This window comes from Beta vulgaris, chromosome 6 (assembly GCF_026745355.1).
Source record: "Beta vulgaris subsp. vulgaris cultivar EL10 chromosome 6, EL10.2, whole genome shotgun sequence".
Lineage (NCBI taxonomy): Eukaryota > Viridiplantae > Streptophyta > Magnoliopsida > Caryophyllales > Amaranthaceae > Beta > Beta vulgaris.
In genome coordinates this window covers 46,650,236-46,663,373 of record NC_079207.1, presented here as the reverse complement: position 1 = coordinate 46,663,373, position 13,138 = coordinate 46,650,236, and the positions used below count along the sequence as shown (strand labels likewise).

At 36.2% G+C, this 13,138-nt stretch overlaps 1 protein-coding gene across 1 annotated transcript; it reads left to right on the top strand.

Moving 5' to 3' along the window:
* The first annotated feature begins 1,769 nt into the window (after nucleotides 1-1,769).
* LOC104896772 (uncharacterized) lies at nucleotides 1,770-2,300 on the top strand. The gene has a single exon (XM_010683565.2). It carries the CDS (start codon nucleotides 1,770-1,772, stop codon nucleotides 2,298-2,300), a length of 531 nt encoding a protein of 176 aa, XP_010681867.2.
* The last annotated feature ends 10,838 nt before the right edge of the window (nucleotides 2,301-13,138 follow it).

The following is a 13,138-nucleotide window of genomic DNA, read 5'->3' as shown; positions in this document are numbered from 1 at the left end:
TGAGTATTATCTGAAACAGGCTACTCCTTTACAGGTTGGGATCACCAACAACATATCATGGATTTTAAAAAAGATCATTAAAGCTAGAGAGGCTTTATCTGACATTGGAGGATGGGAACAAACCCTTCACAAGGGGCAGTTCAGTATTAAGAAAGCTTACCAAAGCCTGCAGGGAGATTTTGAGAATATAACATGGAAGAAACTTATTTGTAATAACAAAGCTAGCCCTAGAAGTATATTTATACTTTGGCTTGCTCTTCAGAATAGGTTAGCCACCTGTGATAGAGTATGCAAATGGCTTCCTACTTGCAATGTAACCTGTTGCTTATGTAACAGTGAGCCTGAATCTACTCAGCACTTGTTCTTTCAATGCACATTTTCAGCAAGCATTTGGGATTCTCTCAAACACCAAATGAAGCATCCAGGAAGAGGGAATGGTTTTTCTGATCTTATTAGGGAGATGCAAGTGAAAGCTAGAAGCAAGAAGGATGAAAATAGAGTTCTGGTGATGGTTTTTACTGAAACCATTTACTCTATCTGGAAATGTAGAAACAAAAAGCTTTTTGAACAGCAGAATATCCCTGCTCCAGTGGTGATTAGGGAGATTCTCTTTAATACAGCTTGTAACTGTAGTGAAAAACAAAGGCAACTGTTGATTGTATGATGCAGATGTTTGTTCTGCTATAGTTTGAACTGTCCTAGATGTCCTAGGGAGTTCTATTTTGGTTGTCTTGTTCAGTCCTTAGTTTGGGACTGTTAGGCTAAGTTGTATTCTCCCAAAATGTTTTTTTTGGTTTTCAATAACAATTTTGAATTGCCAAAAAAAAAAAAAAAGTTTATATTATTGCATTGTGAGAATGGGTAGTATAGGAAGGGCATATAGGATAGAAATATTATATGCCTGCATTCAATAGTTAGTTATAATAAAGTTGACGATGAAGTTGACGAAGACAATGCACCCTATCGTCCTGAGTGACGATGAAGTTGACGAAGACAATGCACCCGTCGACGATATGTGTTGCATCATGAGGAAAGTGGTAACTGGTGACAATGAGGTCATAATAGAACTTGACAATGCTAGGGGTAAAACTAGGAAAGACATTATCATGCTTGTTTCAGGTATGAATCTGAGACTGAACCTGAGGAGGATGAGGATACTCGACCCATTAGAAGATCCAAAAGACAAAGGAAGTACATCGATTATGATGAGGATGGGGAAGAAGAGGAAGCTGATGATGCAACATTTATGCCTGATCAGTATCAAGAAGCTAAGGATAGGAATAACAATGTAGTACCTTAGATTTATTTTATGTCTCTGATATATATATATATATATACATAGAATATTAGCTTTAGAAATAATGTTGGATGTGTGTCAACAGTGATAGAGAAGTTTTATAGAATTATTGTTTTCGGAAAATATAATACTATAACATTCTTTTACCCTTTATGGAAGAATAAAAGTTATTATTTAGTTTATATGAGTGAATAAGAATTTATTTTCGGCACGTGATGGGAATATTTTTATTATTTAAATTTTCATTATATGATTATATTCTTACTTGCTTGTTTCTACTTTCATGTTGATGTAAATATATTTCACATGAACGATTATGTGATTATTAGAGAACATTTCATGTTGAAACTAGTGAGAATTTGTCTGTTGATGCGATCTTTAACGATCAAATCAAATGTTGCCTTATTAGATGGACATATAAGTTATACTAGAACCTAAGTAGAGTTATATTACTTTCAGGTCCCGGAGTAGAATGGCTAATAATACTTATCTAGCTGTTGCTATTCGCCTTTTGGCGGAGAAATTGACTCAGGAGAGGGTTGAGTGTCCTAAGACTGCTGGAGAAATGTTCGAAAGATTAGCTAAAGTTAAACCACCCTACTTTAAGGGGCAATCTGACCCGTGCTTCTTAGATAATTGGATTAGGGAGTTCGAAAAACTATTTGAGGTAGTGAACTGCCCTGGTGAGATGAGAGTAGGTCAAGCTGTGTTATACCTGAAGGATGAGGCTGACCTATGGTGGAGGGAAAATGGTGCTAGACTGAGTGTTGCTGAAGGATTCAATTGGGAAGCATTTGTGGTTGCCTTGAGAGGGAAGTTTTACCCTGCATTTATGAGGAAGCAGAAAGCCCAAGAATTCATTAACCTGAGGATGGGAAGTATGACCATCTTTGAGTACTATGGCAAGTTTATAGCCCTGTCTAGGTTTGCACCTGATGAGGTTGTAGCCACCGAGGAGCTTAGGGTCCAGAGGTTCGAGCAAGGCTTAACTGAAGAAATCTAATTGGGATTAGGAGGTGAGACCTTTACGTCCCTAGATGTGGTGTATGGGAGAGCATCTCATATTTATGGATTACAAACCAATAGAGATAAGAGAAATGGAGTAGTAGGTGAAAAGAGAAAGGATGTTAATACTGGAGGAAACCAAGGGAATTTCAAGAAAAATCGGAATGGTAATGGGAATTTCCAAGGGAGAAACAACCAGGACAACTGCAACAAGGGTAAACCTGAGGGAGTGCATCACTGTAAGTTCTGTGACAAAAACCATCCTAGGAAGGATTGTAAGGGAGAACCAGTGATAGGTAGTCGTACACCCGTCAAAAATAATTCCTGCAAAACCTTCTAACAATGTAGTAGGGTAAGTAGGGTCGAATCCACAGAGAGATGGTCGTTTTATCTAGCTTATAAGGTATAGAGAAACTAAACAAAATCACAGATATTTGAATTAAAGTTCTAAACTAATCAAACTACGAAAATCAAACTAAAAAGGATCTAGGGTAATGGTTCACCATGTTTATACTTATAAACTATCAAAATATCATCAATAGTTCAATCAATCAGATATCTAGGGCACATGTTAATCCTTTGTCAGGCATTAACGCTCTCAAATCAACATATGCAAGTACGGTCGCTCAACATAATCAGATTTGCTAATTGTAGGTAAGCCTCTAAAGAGTACCATCTCTCGATCTATGACTCGATATTAGAAATATTTGATCAGACAATTGATTAGATTGCAAGATTAATAATATAAACACTAATCAATTAGAAATAACAATGACTAATGAAACCATCAATAAACATCCATCAAGAATTATAACATATAAACATGGATTCCCAAATCCTATAAATAAAAATTACTCAATCATGAAATAAAGAATAAATACTACATCTAGAAAGAGAAAGGAAAACATAATTAAAAGAAATCAAATGAAAGAAAGTAAAAGAAATCATGAATTAATGAAGGAGATGAAAACTAGGGTTTACAACTAAAAACTAGAGAGAAATTAAAGATAGAAGAGAAAACTAAAACTAAAAACCTAAAAAATAACGTCAAAGGGGAGAGGAGAGAGAAAAAGAATGAAAACTAATCTAAATAATATATTTTAACCTAATATGACTTGGAAAGTAATTTACAAGATAAGAAAAGTCTTAAACAAATCATTAATAGGCAGATTAGTGATCCGCGCGTACGCATGACAGATTCCAGCAGAAACAATGCAATCTTCCGAAAGGCAGAACTCCTTGACTAGAAGTCTCCTCGGGGCGTGCTACCTATTGTTGGAAAGCTCTTCAAGTCTAGTTTCCAAATATTCTGGAATTACTCGAATTTAAGGAGCACATCAAAAGTTATGATCAGAAGAGTAGACATGACTCCTTTTTCACATTTCTTCTAATAATTTTCCGCTTCGTTTTTGCTCAAACTCGTACTATGACATATCCATACGATCCTTATGCATTGTAGCTTCTTTCGAAGTGCTCCTAATCCTCAAGATTAGCTAATCATACTCCAAATACGTTATCAAGGCCTGAAATTCATTAAAAACAAGAAAACATACCGGATAGTAGTAGAAAAGCATAACTTAGGAATATAATGCAACAATGAACCTAAATATGAAACTAAATGCTCTAAAATGCAACCTAAATGAACCTAAAAACTATATATAAATATGACTTATCAAACTCCCCCAAGCTAAACCATTGCTTGTCCTCAAGCAATAAGACATAGACATCGGAAAAGTTAGACAACCTACAATATTGGACTACAACAGTGCTAAACACTCAATTGAGAACACGAGAGATATAATCACTACATAAACCAAGCATCGAAACAATCTCGAACAAAGCTGCATAGCATATCATGTATCGCAATCGACTCTCCAATCATGCCACAGACCATCTCCCCCAAGCTGAATTTAACCAAACCTGACAGACCTCACTATAGTCATGTGCGCTCAAATCTCTGACGTGTTTAAAGCATAAATGATGACACTCAACCTAATCAAGTCGACTCAGATGAAGCAAATACTCTTTAACTTTGACTTTTTGACTCACTTAATACTTAACAATACAATACATAATGATCAAGAGGACTTTTAAGGGTTGTAATAGGCTGAGGTTAAAGGTATGGAAATAATATGGGAATTGTGGTGGAAAAACCAAGAAGGGGGAGCATCATATAACTGAAAACATAACCATAAAAGGTCATAACAACTCCATGCAACAACCAACAATCTCCAAATCTAATCAACAACTTTTTTTACTTAAGAAATTCAATCATAACCCTTTTTATTTCACTTTATTCACAACTCTTTTTCACTTTTTTTTCATTTCATTTTTCACTTTTTTTTTTTCTTTTTTTTTCACACTTTCAATTCAATTTCAAAGCTCACTAAACATACTTTTCCATCCTTCTAAATCACAAATAGAGCACTTTAATGCAATACAGACTAAACCAAAACTAATACTCGCTCCCCCAAGCTAGGCTTGGGATAAGAATCAAATGAGGTCAAGGCTTGTAATGTAGGTAACAATCAAACAAAGTCAGAAAAGGCTCAGTGGGGCTAGAGGAAGGATAATATGAAAATAAGAATAACTCTGGAGCTATGGTCACCAAATGAAACGCCTCAATCATATCAAAATGTATGCACTATCAAATATCAAGGAGTACCAAGTCAAAGTCAAGATCAATGCAATAATGAGGAACTAATCACACATGAAAGAATATAACTGACACAGATACGTCAGTTTATAGGCACAAAAGCTCACTTAGGTTAAGGTGTCTGCATAGTAATGTTAAATCGAGCCAGAGAGAGATCAATCAATCTTACCACAAACAATCAATTGTAAACAATCGTGCTATGAAGTATCATGAACAAGATGAGTGACACTTAACAAATGTAGTAAAATATCAACAAGATTCTCAAAAAGTCCTAGCAGTAGTCCCATAGATGCAACTAAAATGAGATGAAATCTAATATGAGATGAAATATGTTAATACAACTAAAAAAATAGTACAATTTTTTTGGTTACACGTAAACTCCCACTCCTAATAAGCAGTGCAAACCGTGCAACATCCTACGAAAGCAATGAAATCTACACTAAAAGCAATAAAAGATAGAATATTCCTCCCCCCAAGCTAGAATTTGCAGTGTCTTCACTGCGAAAACCAGTTCAGAATAGGAACCAAAACCAACCCAACAATCATCCAACATTGAGCACTCCCACAAATACCACAATCTACCACTAACACACTGCACAAAAACCCCCAACAATCCAATGAACTAATAATTCAATTAATGTGTAAGATTCTCAACAAGATGACATCAAAACAAAAATCCAAGCAAAAATTCGAGATGAACATTAACAACAATTATAAGTGAGAAAAGATGCTTACTACCCAATGAATTGGGGAGAAGAGTCAAAATACTCAAAATCATGTCATAATGCTCCACAAACGCTAACTTGGACTAATTTGATGCCTGTTTGAGAAAATCCTAGAAGAACCATGAATAAAAAAAATTAAAAGTCCATTGGAAAAAGTAATAACAAAATAGATTAACAAAAAAAAAAGAAATAGAAAAGGGAAAAGAAAATCAGAATAAGACAAAAATAATAGGAAAAGAGAAATAAGAAATAAAAGAAAAAAAAAGAAGAAAGAAAGAGTGGAAAGGTATGGTGCGACAGAGACGTAGTTTTGCGGCTCCTATAGGTGGTCGTTGTGGTGGCGCGCTAGGCGTGGTGGGGTTGTGGTTCTCGGAGGTGAGAAGGAGTCAAGCGTGGGGATGTGAATTGTGAGGACAGAGGAGGGCGAAAAACCGGGGGCTGCTGGTGTGAAGGCAATGGGAGACGCGCTAGGCCTGGTGGTTGTGCGAAAATGATGAACGGCGATGGTTGATGGTGAGGGTAGGCGGGTACTGGGAGATGTCGGTGATGTGGCCGACGAGCTGAAGACTGATGGCGATTTGCCGGCGCTGGGTATTGGATGGTGGTGGTGTGCTGGCGTGCAGAGTTTTTGGTGAAGGGGGTGCCAAATAAGAAATGCGTGAGGAAGAAGGAGTGTTGGGCAAAGTGCGGGCCATCGAACGCTGACAAACCAGCGGGCTGGGCAAATTTATTTATTTTTTTTTTTTTTTTTTTGCCAAAATTTGATAGGTTGCCGTACACCCGTCAAAAATAATTCCTGCAAAACCTTCTAACAATGTAGTAGGGTAAGTAGGGTCGAATCCACAGAGAGATGGTCGTTTTATCTAGCTTATAAGGTATAGAGAAACTAAACAAAATCACAGATATTTGAATTAAAGTTCTAAACTAATCAAACTACGAAAATCAAACTAAAAAGGATCTAGGGTAATGGTTCACCATGTTTATACTTATAAACTATCAAAATATCATCAATAGTTCAATCAATCAGATATCTAGGGCACATGTTAATCCTTTGTCAGGCATTAACGCTCTCAAATCAACATATGCAAGTACGGTCGCTCAACATAATCAGATTTGCTAATTGTAGGTAAGCCTCTAAAGAGTACCATCTCTCGATCTATGACTCGATATTAGCAATATTTGATCAGACAATTGATTAGATTGCAAGATTAATAATATAAACACTAATCAATTAGAAATAACAATGACTAATGAAACCATCAATAAACATCCATCAAGAATTATAACATATAAACATGGATTCCCAAATCCTATAAATAAAAATTACTCAATCATGAAATAAAGAATAAATACTACATCTAGAAAGAGAAAGGAAAACATAATTAAAAGAAATCAAAATGAAAGAAAGTAAAAGAAATCATGAATTAATGAAGGAGATGAAAACTAGGGTTTACAACATAAAAAAGAGAGAAATTAAAGATAGAAGAGAAAACTAAAACTAAAAACCTAAAAAATAACGTCAAAGGGGAGAGGAGAGAGAAAAAGAATGAAAACTAATCTAAATAATATATTTTAACCTAATATGACTTGGAAAGTAATTTACAAGATAAGGAAAGTCTTAAACAAATCATTAATAGGCGGATTAGTGATCCGCGCGTACGCGTGGCAGATTCCAGCAGAAACAGTGCAATCTTCCGAAAGGCAGAACTCCTTGACTAGAAGTCTCCTCGGGGCGTGCTACCTATCGTTGGAAATCTCTTCAAGTCTAGTTTCCAAATATGCTGGAATTACTCGATTTTAAGGAGCACATCAAAAGTTATGATCAGAAGAGTAGACATGACTCCTTTTTCACATTTCTTCTAATAATTTTCCGCTTCGTTTTTGCTCAAACTCGTACTATGACATATCCATACGATCCTTATGCATTGTAGCTTCTTTCTAAGTGCTCCTCATCCTTAAGCTTAGCTAATCATACTCCAAATACGTTATCAATGCCTGAAATTCATCAAAAAACAAGAAAACATACCGAATAGTAGTAGAAAAGCATAACTTAAGAATATAATGCAACAATGAACCTAAATATGAAACTAAATGCTCTAAAATGCAACCTAAATGAACCTAAAAACTATATATAAATATGACTTATCAACCAATGACTTGTAACTACTGCCAGAAGAAGGGTCATAGGGAGTATGAGTGATATTCTAAGCATGGTAAAGACCTAAAGGGTCAAGAGAATAATAATTAGGTCAGATCAGGATCCAACCAGTCTGGAAACCAAGGTTCTAAGCCTGGGGGCATCAAACCAATCAAGGAAACTATAGTAAGCCTACAAATGAGAACCCCAACCATAATAAACCTGTGGGAAAGATGTATGTGATGAGTCGAAAGGAAGCTGAGAAATCTACCGACGTAGTTTCTGGTAATTTTTCTATTAACTCAGTCCTTGTTGAAACATTGTTTGATTCAGGGGCAACTTATTCTTTTATATCGTCATCTGTCATAAAGAGTCTGGGATTGGTAGACTTTGAAGTAATTGACTTGTCTATTAGTATTCCTACTGGCAAAATCATAAAGTGCACTAAGTTGTTTAGAAACCTGCCTTTGAAGATAAGAGGTTGTGTCTTTCCGTCTGACCTAATAGAATTCAACTTGGGAGACCTGGAGGTGATTCTTGGAATGAACTGGTTGAGTCTTTACAAGGCTAGTATCAATTGTGAGATTCATAAAGTAGTGTCGAGGAATTCTTTGGGAAAGTTGACCTCCTATAGACGTTTTGGGAAACCTAAGAAGTTTGGAGTCATCTCTGCTATGCAAGTGAGGAAATTAATGAGAAAGGGGTGTGAGCTATTTTTCTGTAGTGTGCAGGATGTGAGTAAGGAAGCCGAGTTAAAACTTGAGGATGTCCTAGTGAACGAGTTTATGGATGTGTTTCCAAGTGAGATATCAGGTATGCCACCTGCTAGAGTTGTTGAGATCACCATAGACTTAGTTCCTGGAACTGCACCTATATCTAAGGCACCCTATAGAATGGCACCTCTTGAGATGAGTGAATTGAAGGTGCAATTGCAAGAGCTCCTAGATAAAGGATATATTAGGCCTAATGCATCACCTTGGGGAGCTCCTGTGTTATTTGTGACGAAAAAGGATGGAAGCATGAGGTTATGTATTGACTATAGGGAGTTCAATAATGTAACCATTAAAAACAAATATCCTTTGCCTATAATAGATGACCTATTCGACCAATTGAATGGAGCGAGTGTGTTCTCAAAGATTGACTTACGTTCAGGATATCATCAATTGAGGGTAACCGATAAGGATGTACCTAAGACTGCCTTTAGAACGCGTTATGGCCACTATAAGTTCACTGTAATTCCATTTGGGTTAACCAATGCTCCTGCTATATTTATGGATTTAATGAATAGGATCTTTCATGAGTTTCTAGACAAGTTTGTAGTGGTCTTCATTGATGACATTCTAATATACTCGAGGAATGAAGCTGAGCAGGATGAGCACTTGAGGATTATTTTGGAGACATTAAGGAAAAACCAATTATATGTCAAGTTCTCTAAGTGTGAGTTTCGTTTGGAGAGAGTAGTAGTATTTTTGGGTCACTATGTGTCTAAGGAAGGAGTCACAGTAGATCCTGCTAAGATTCAAGCTGTGAGTGAGTGGACAACTCCAAAGATTGTGTCAGACATTAGAAGTTTCTTAGGTCTAGCTGGCTATTATAGGAGATTTGTGAGAGATTTCTCAAAGATAGCAAGACCTATGACCAACTTGATGAAAAAGGAGTCAAAATTCGAGTAGAGTGAAAAGTGCGAAGAAGCCTTTCAAATTTTGAAGGATCGATTAACCTATGCACCTGTTTTGACCCTGCCTGATTGGAATGAGGGATTTGAGGTATATAGTGACGCTTCGAAATATGGTCTAGGATGTGTGTTACAACAGATAGGGAAGGTAATTGCGTATGCGTCGCGTCAATTGAAACCTTATGAAGCAAATTACCCTACCCATGATCTAGAGTTAACTGCCATAGTGTTTGCATTGAAAATTTGGAGACATTATCTTTATGGAGTGACTTGTAAGATATTCACAGACCATAAGAGCTTAAAGTACATTTTCACCCAAAAAGACCTGAATATGAGGCAAAGAAGATGGCTCGAGTTGATAAAGGATTATGACCTAGATATCCAGTATCATGAGGGGAAAGCAAATGTGGTTGCTGATGCCCTAAGTAGAAAATCGAGTCATAGCTTGAGTGCTTTGATAGTCCCTGAGGAGTTGTGTCGAGATATGTAAAGATTGAGCTTAGAAATTTTAAATCCTAAGGAAAGTGAGGCAAGGCTTAATACTCTTTCTTTGGGAGTGTCAGTTTTCGATGAGATCATAGAGGGCCAAGTTGGTGATGAGCACCTAGATAAGGTCAAGGAGAAAATGAATCAAGGAAAGGAACTCGAGTCTAAGGTTTAAAGGGAGGTGGTGTGTACCATAGAAGTGTAAGGACCTTAAGAGACGTCTTATGGATGAGGGGCATAATACTCCGTATGCTGTGCACCCTGGAGGTGATAAATTGTATGAAGACCTTAAGGTTATCTATTGGTGGCCAAATATGAAGCGAGAGGTAGCTGAGTATGTGTCTAAGTGCCTAACCTGTCAGAAGGTGAAGATCGACCATAAGAGACCTATGGGAAAGGTTCAATCCTTAGAGGTCCCTGGATGGAAGTGAGATTCTATTTCTATGGACTTTGTGACTGCCTTACCTAAGACGAGAAGTGGAAATGACACCATTTGGGTTATTGTGGATAGACTAACCAAATCTGCCGGGAGACAGGGAAAAAGAAGCAGCTCGTTAAGACTTACATTAAGCATGTGTTGAGATTACATGGAGTTCCAAAGGATATCATTTCTGACCGCGACTCTAGGTTCCTTTCGAAATTTCGGAAAAAGGTCCAATTAAATCTTTCACCCTGCGACTGATGGTCGGACTGAGAGGACTACTCAGACTATGGAGGACATGTTGAGAGCATGTGCGATTGACTTTCAACACAGTTGGGAGGACCAATTAGATTTGATTGAGTTTTGTTACAACAATTGTTATCATGTGAGCATTAAAATGACACCTTTTGAGGCATTATATGGATGCAAATGTAGAAGTCCCATTTGCTGGAATGACTTTATTGAAAATATGTTCAGAAAGGGTTTATTTATAAAGTTTTCTATTACTACTCCCTCCGTTTCCTAAAGATCTTCCTTGTTACTGTTCCTACAGATACCATGGAAGATTCATTTGTGTGGGGTGTGGGGTGGGTAAAGTAGGAGAGAGAAAGGAGTTAAAGATAAATAAACAAATAAAAAAGGGTTAAAGTAGGAGAGAGCGAGAAAGGGAGTAAAATTGAATTAATAATGTAATGGTGGACCATATGAAAGGGACATGAGAGGGTAAAAAGGGAAAAAATATTTCCAAATAAGGAATAAAGTAAAAGAGGGAAGATCTTTTGGAAACATACTTAAACAGAAAGAAGGAAAATCTTCAGGAAACGGAGGGAGTAGTATGGTAGTACTATGCAGGAATTTAAAATAATTCAAGTTTTGATATTAAAATCAACTTTTAAACGTTTTCAAAGGGGGTTTTAAGTACTTTAGGGCTGCTGTAATTTTTATTTAAAGTTATTAATTTTGGTTATATTGATTTCTAAGCGGAGAATATCTCGTAGGGGACTTTTAAAGGATTAAAAGTGGCCTACAGGCTAGTTTACACAAGGTACGTACATAATTACGTGCTATGTGATTAGTATCATGTTATAAGGAGGAATAAATTTTAGTATCATGTATAGGAACTTATTTTGTTCATATATATGTGATTTCTAGTAATTGATTTACATGTTTTTATGCCTATGTGCAAGCATGTGATTTGAGATTTATGAATACTAGATTGTATGTTTGTATGGAATAATTGATGCAAGCATGAAAAGAAAGTTTATTTATTAATTTGCATGAAGAATTAATATGTGTTATAGAGATTGAATCATGTTATTAATGTATTCCTTGATTAGTATTATTTTATTATCTTATGAGGACTGTGGACCTTATTTGGTAAGTTTGACACATTATGCCTATATAAAGGTAAGATCATTGTTGGCTAGGTTCAACAAGTAAAGAAAGTTGAGATTAAAAAGAAAGTATTATTGGATTGTACGTTGTGATCACTTGTTAAATCCGAACATAAAAGAAGTTCAGTTGTGATTGTCTGATTATTATTTATGTGTTGCTTGTATGTGTGTCATAACTAGTGATAATATGTAAATAACGTAAAGTATAATAATAATAGTATAGACTTTAGACTGGTGCACGTCTAGAGTTGGACATTAGGAGTTGGAGTACATGGTGAGCAAGCCATGGCTTTTTACAGGAATGGATTGATCACCATTTCTTTTTCAGTTAGCAAAAGTTCCTCGATATCGTAGGTCATTCTGAAATGCGTTATAGTGCCTAGTAGCACCCGTATTTCGTTTTCGTAGGTGAAGACATTAGTAGATAAGATAACTCAGTTCCAATAACTATTCCATTTAAAGTGAGAAATGATGTTTAGAGTTTAGTTCAGTAAAACTTATCTGCAGAATGTTGTATGATTATATTATTATTTATTCCTGCATGTTATTTATGTAGTATCATGTTTAGGAATGCTTATGCTTGATATGTAGTACTCAACTTTGTTGATTACGTGCGTTGTTTGTGTGTGTGATCATGGCTTTGCCTTATTGATCCTGTGATGATCCTTATGATGAGCTTATTCAGTATAGCATTGACATTACAGGTTCGCAGATGTGCATCATTGGGAATCTGGAGGGGAGAGATTGTGTAACTAGCGTAGTTTAATTTCTGCTTTATTTAGAACATATTTTATTTAAGTTGTTTGAGTTGGTTAAGTTGTTTGTTGAAGTCCTAAACATTTGTTATTCATTTTGAGTTATAATAAAGTTAGAGTTTAGTTAATTGTTTTCTACTGCAAAATTCTGAATAAGCCGATATGTTATCACACGGGTGATAATACTTGGGTAATTCTTTACTTGTCTAGTATAAAAGTATTTTCTAAAAAGAGAGAATTATCGGGGTGTTACACTCATGGTCTGCAATGTTTGTGCAAACAACTGGCACCCCATATCTGGATGCAATGACTCAACAACCTCTAGTACAGTGCTGCACCTATTAGCAACATCAGATAAAGTGTGTGTCTGCATAGAAATAAAAATACATATTATATAGTTGGATAAATAAATAAATAAAAGTATAACTACAAATCATGCCACTTACCAGTACTATACATGCAGACGCAGGCTGATAATGTGTAGAAGGAGGTCGCCTCAATGGATCTGTCATGCATAACCTCATGATGCGGCAATATCATATCATATACTTCTCAATGGCACGAGTACGACCACTAAACGGAATGCC

What these genes read in the sequence shown, in the direction of transcription:
- LOC104896772 (XM_010683565.2), top strand. Translation starts at nt 1,770, where the DNA reads ATGGCTAATAATACTTATCTAGCTGTTGCTATTCGCCTTTTGGCGGAG.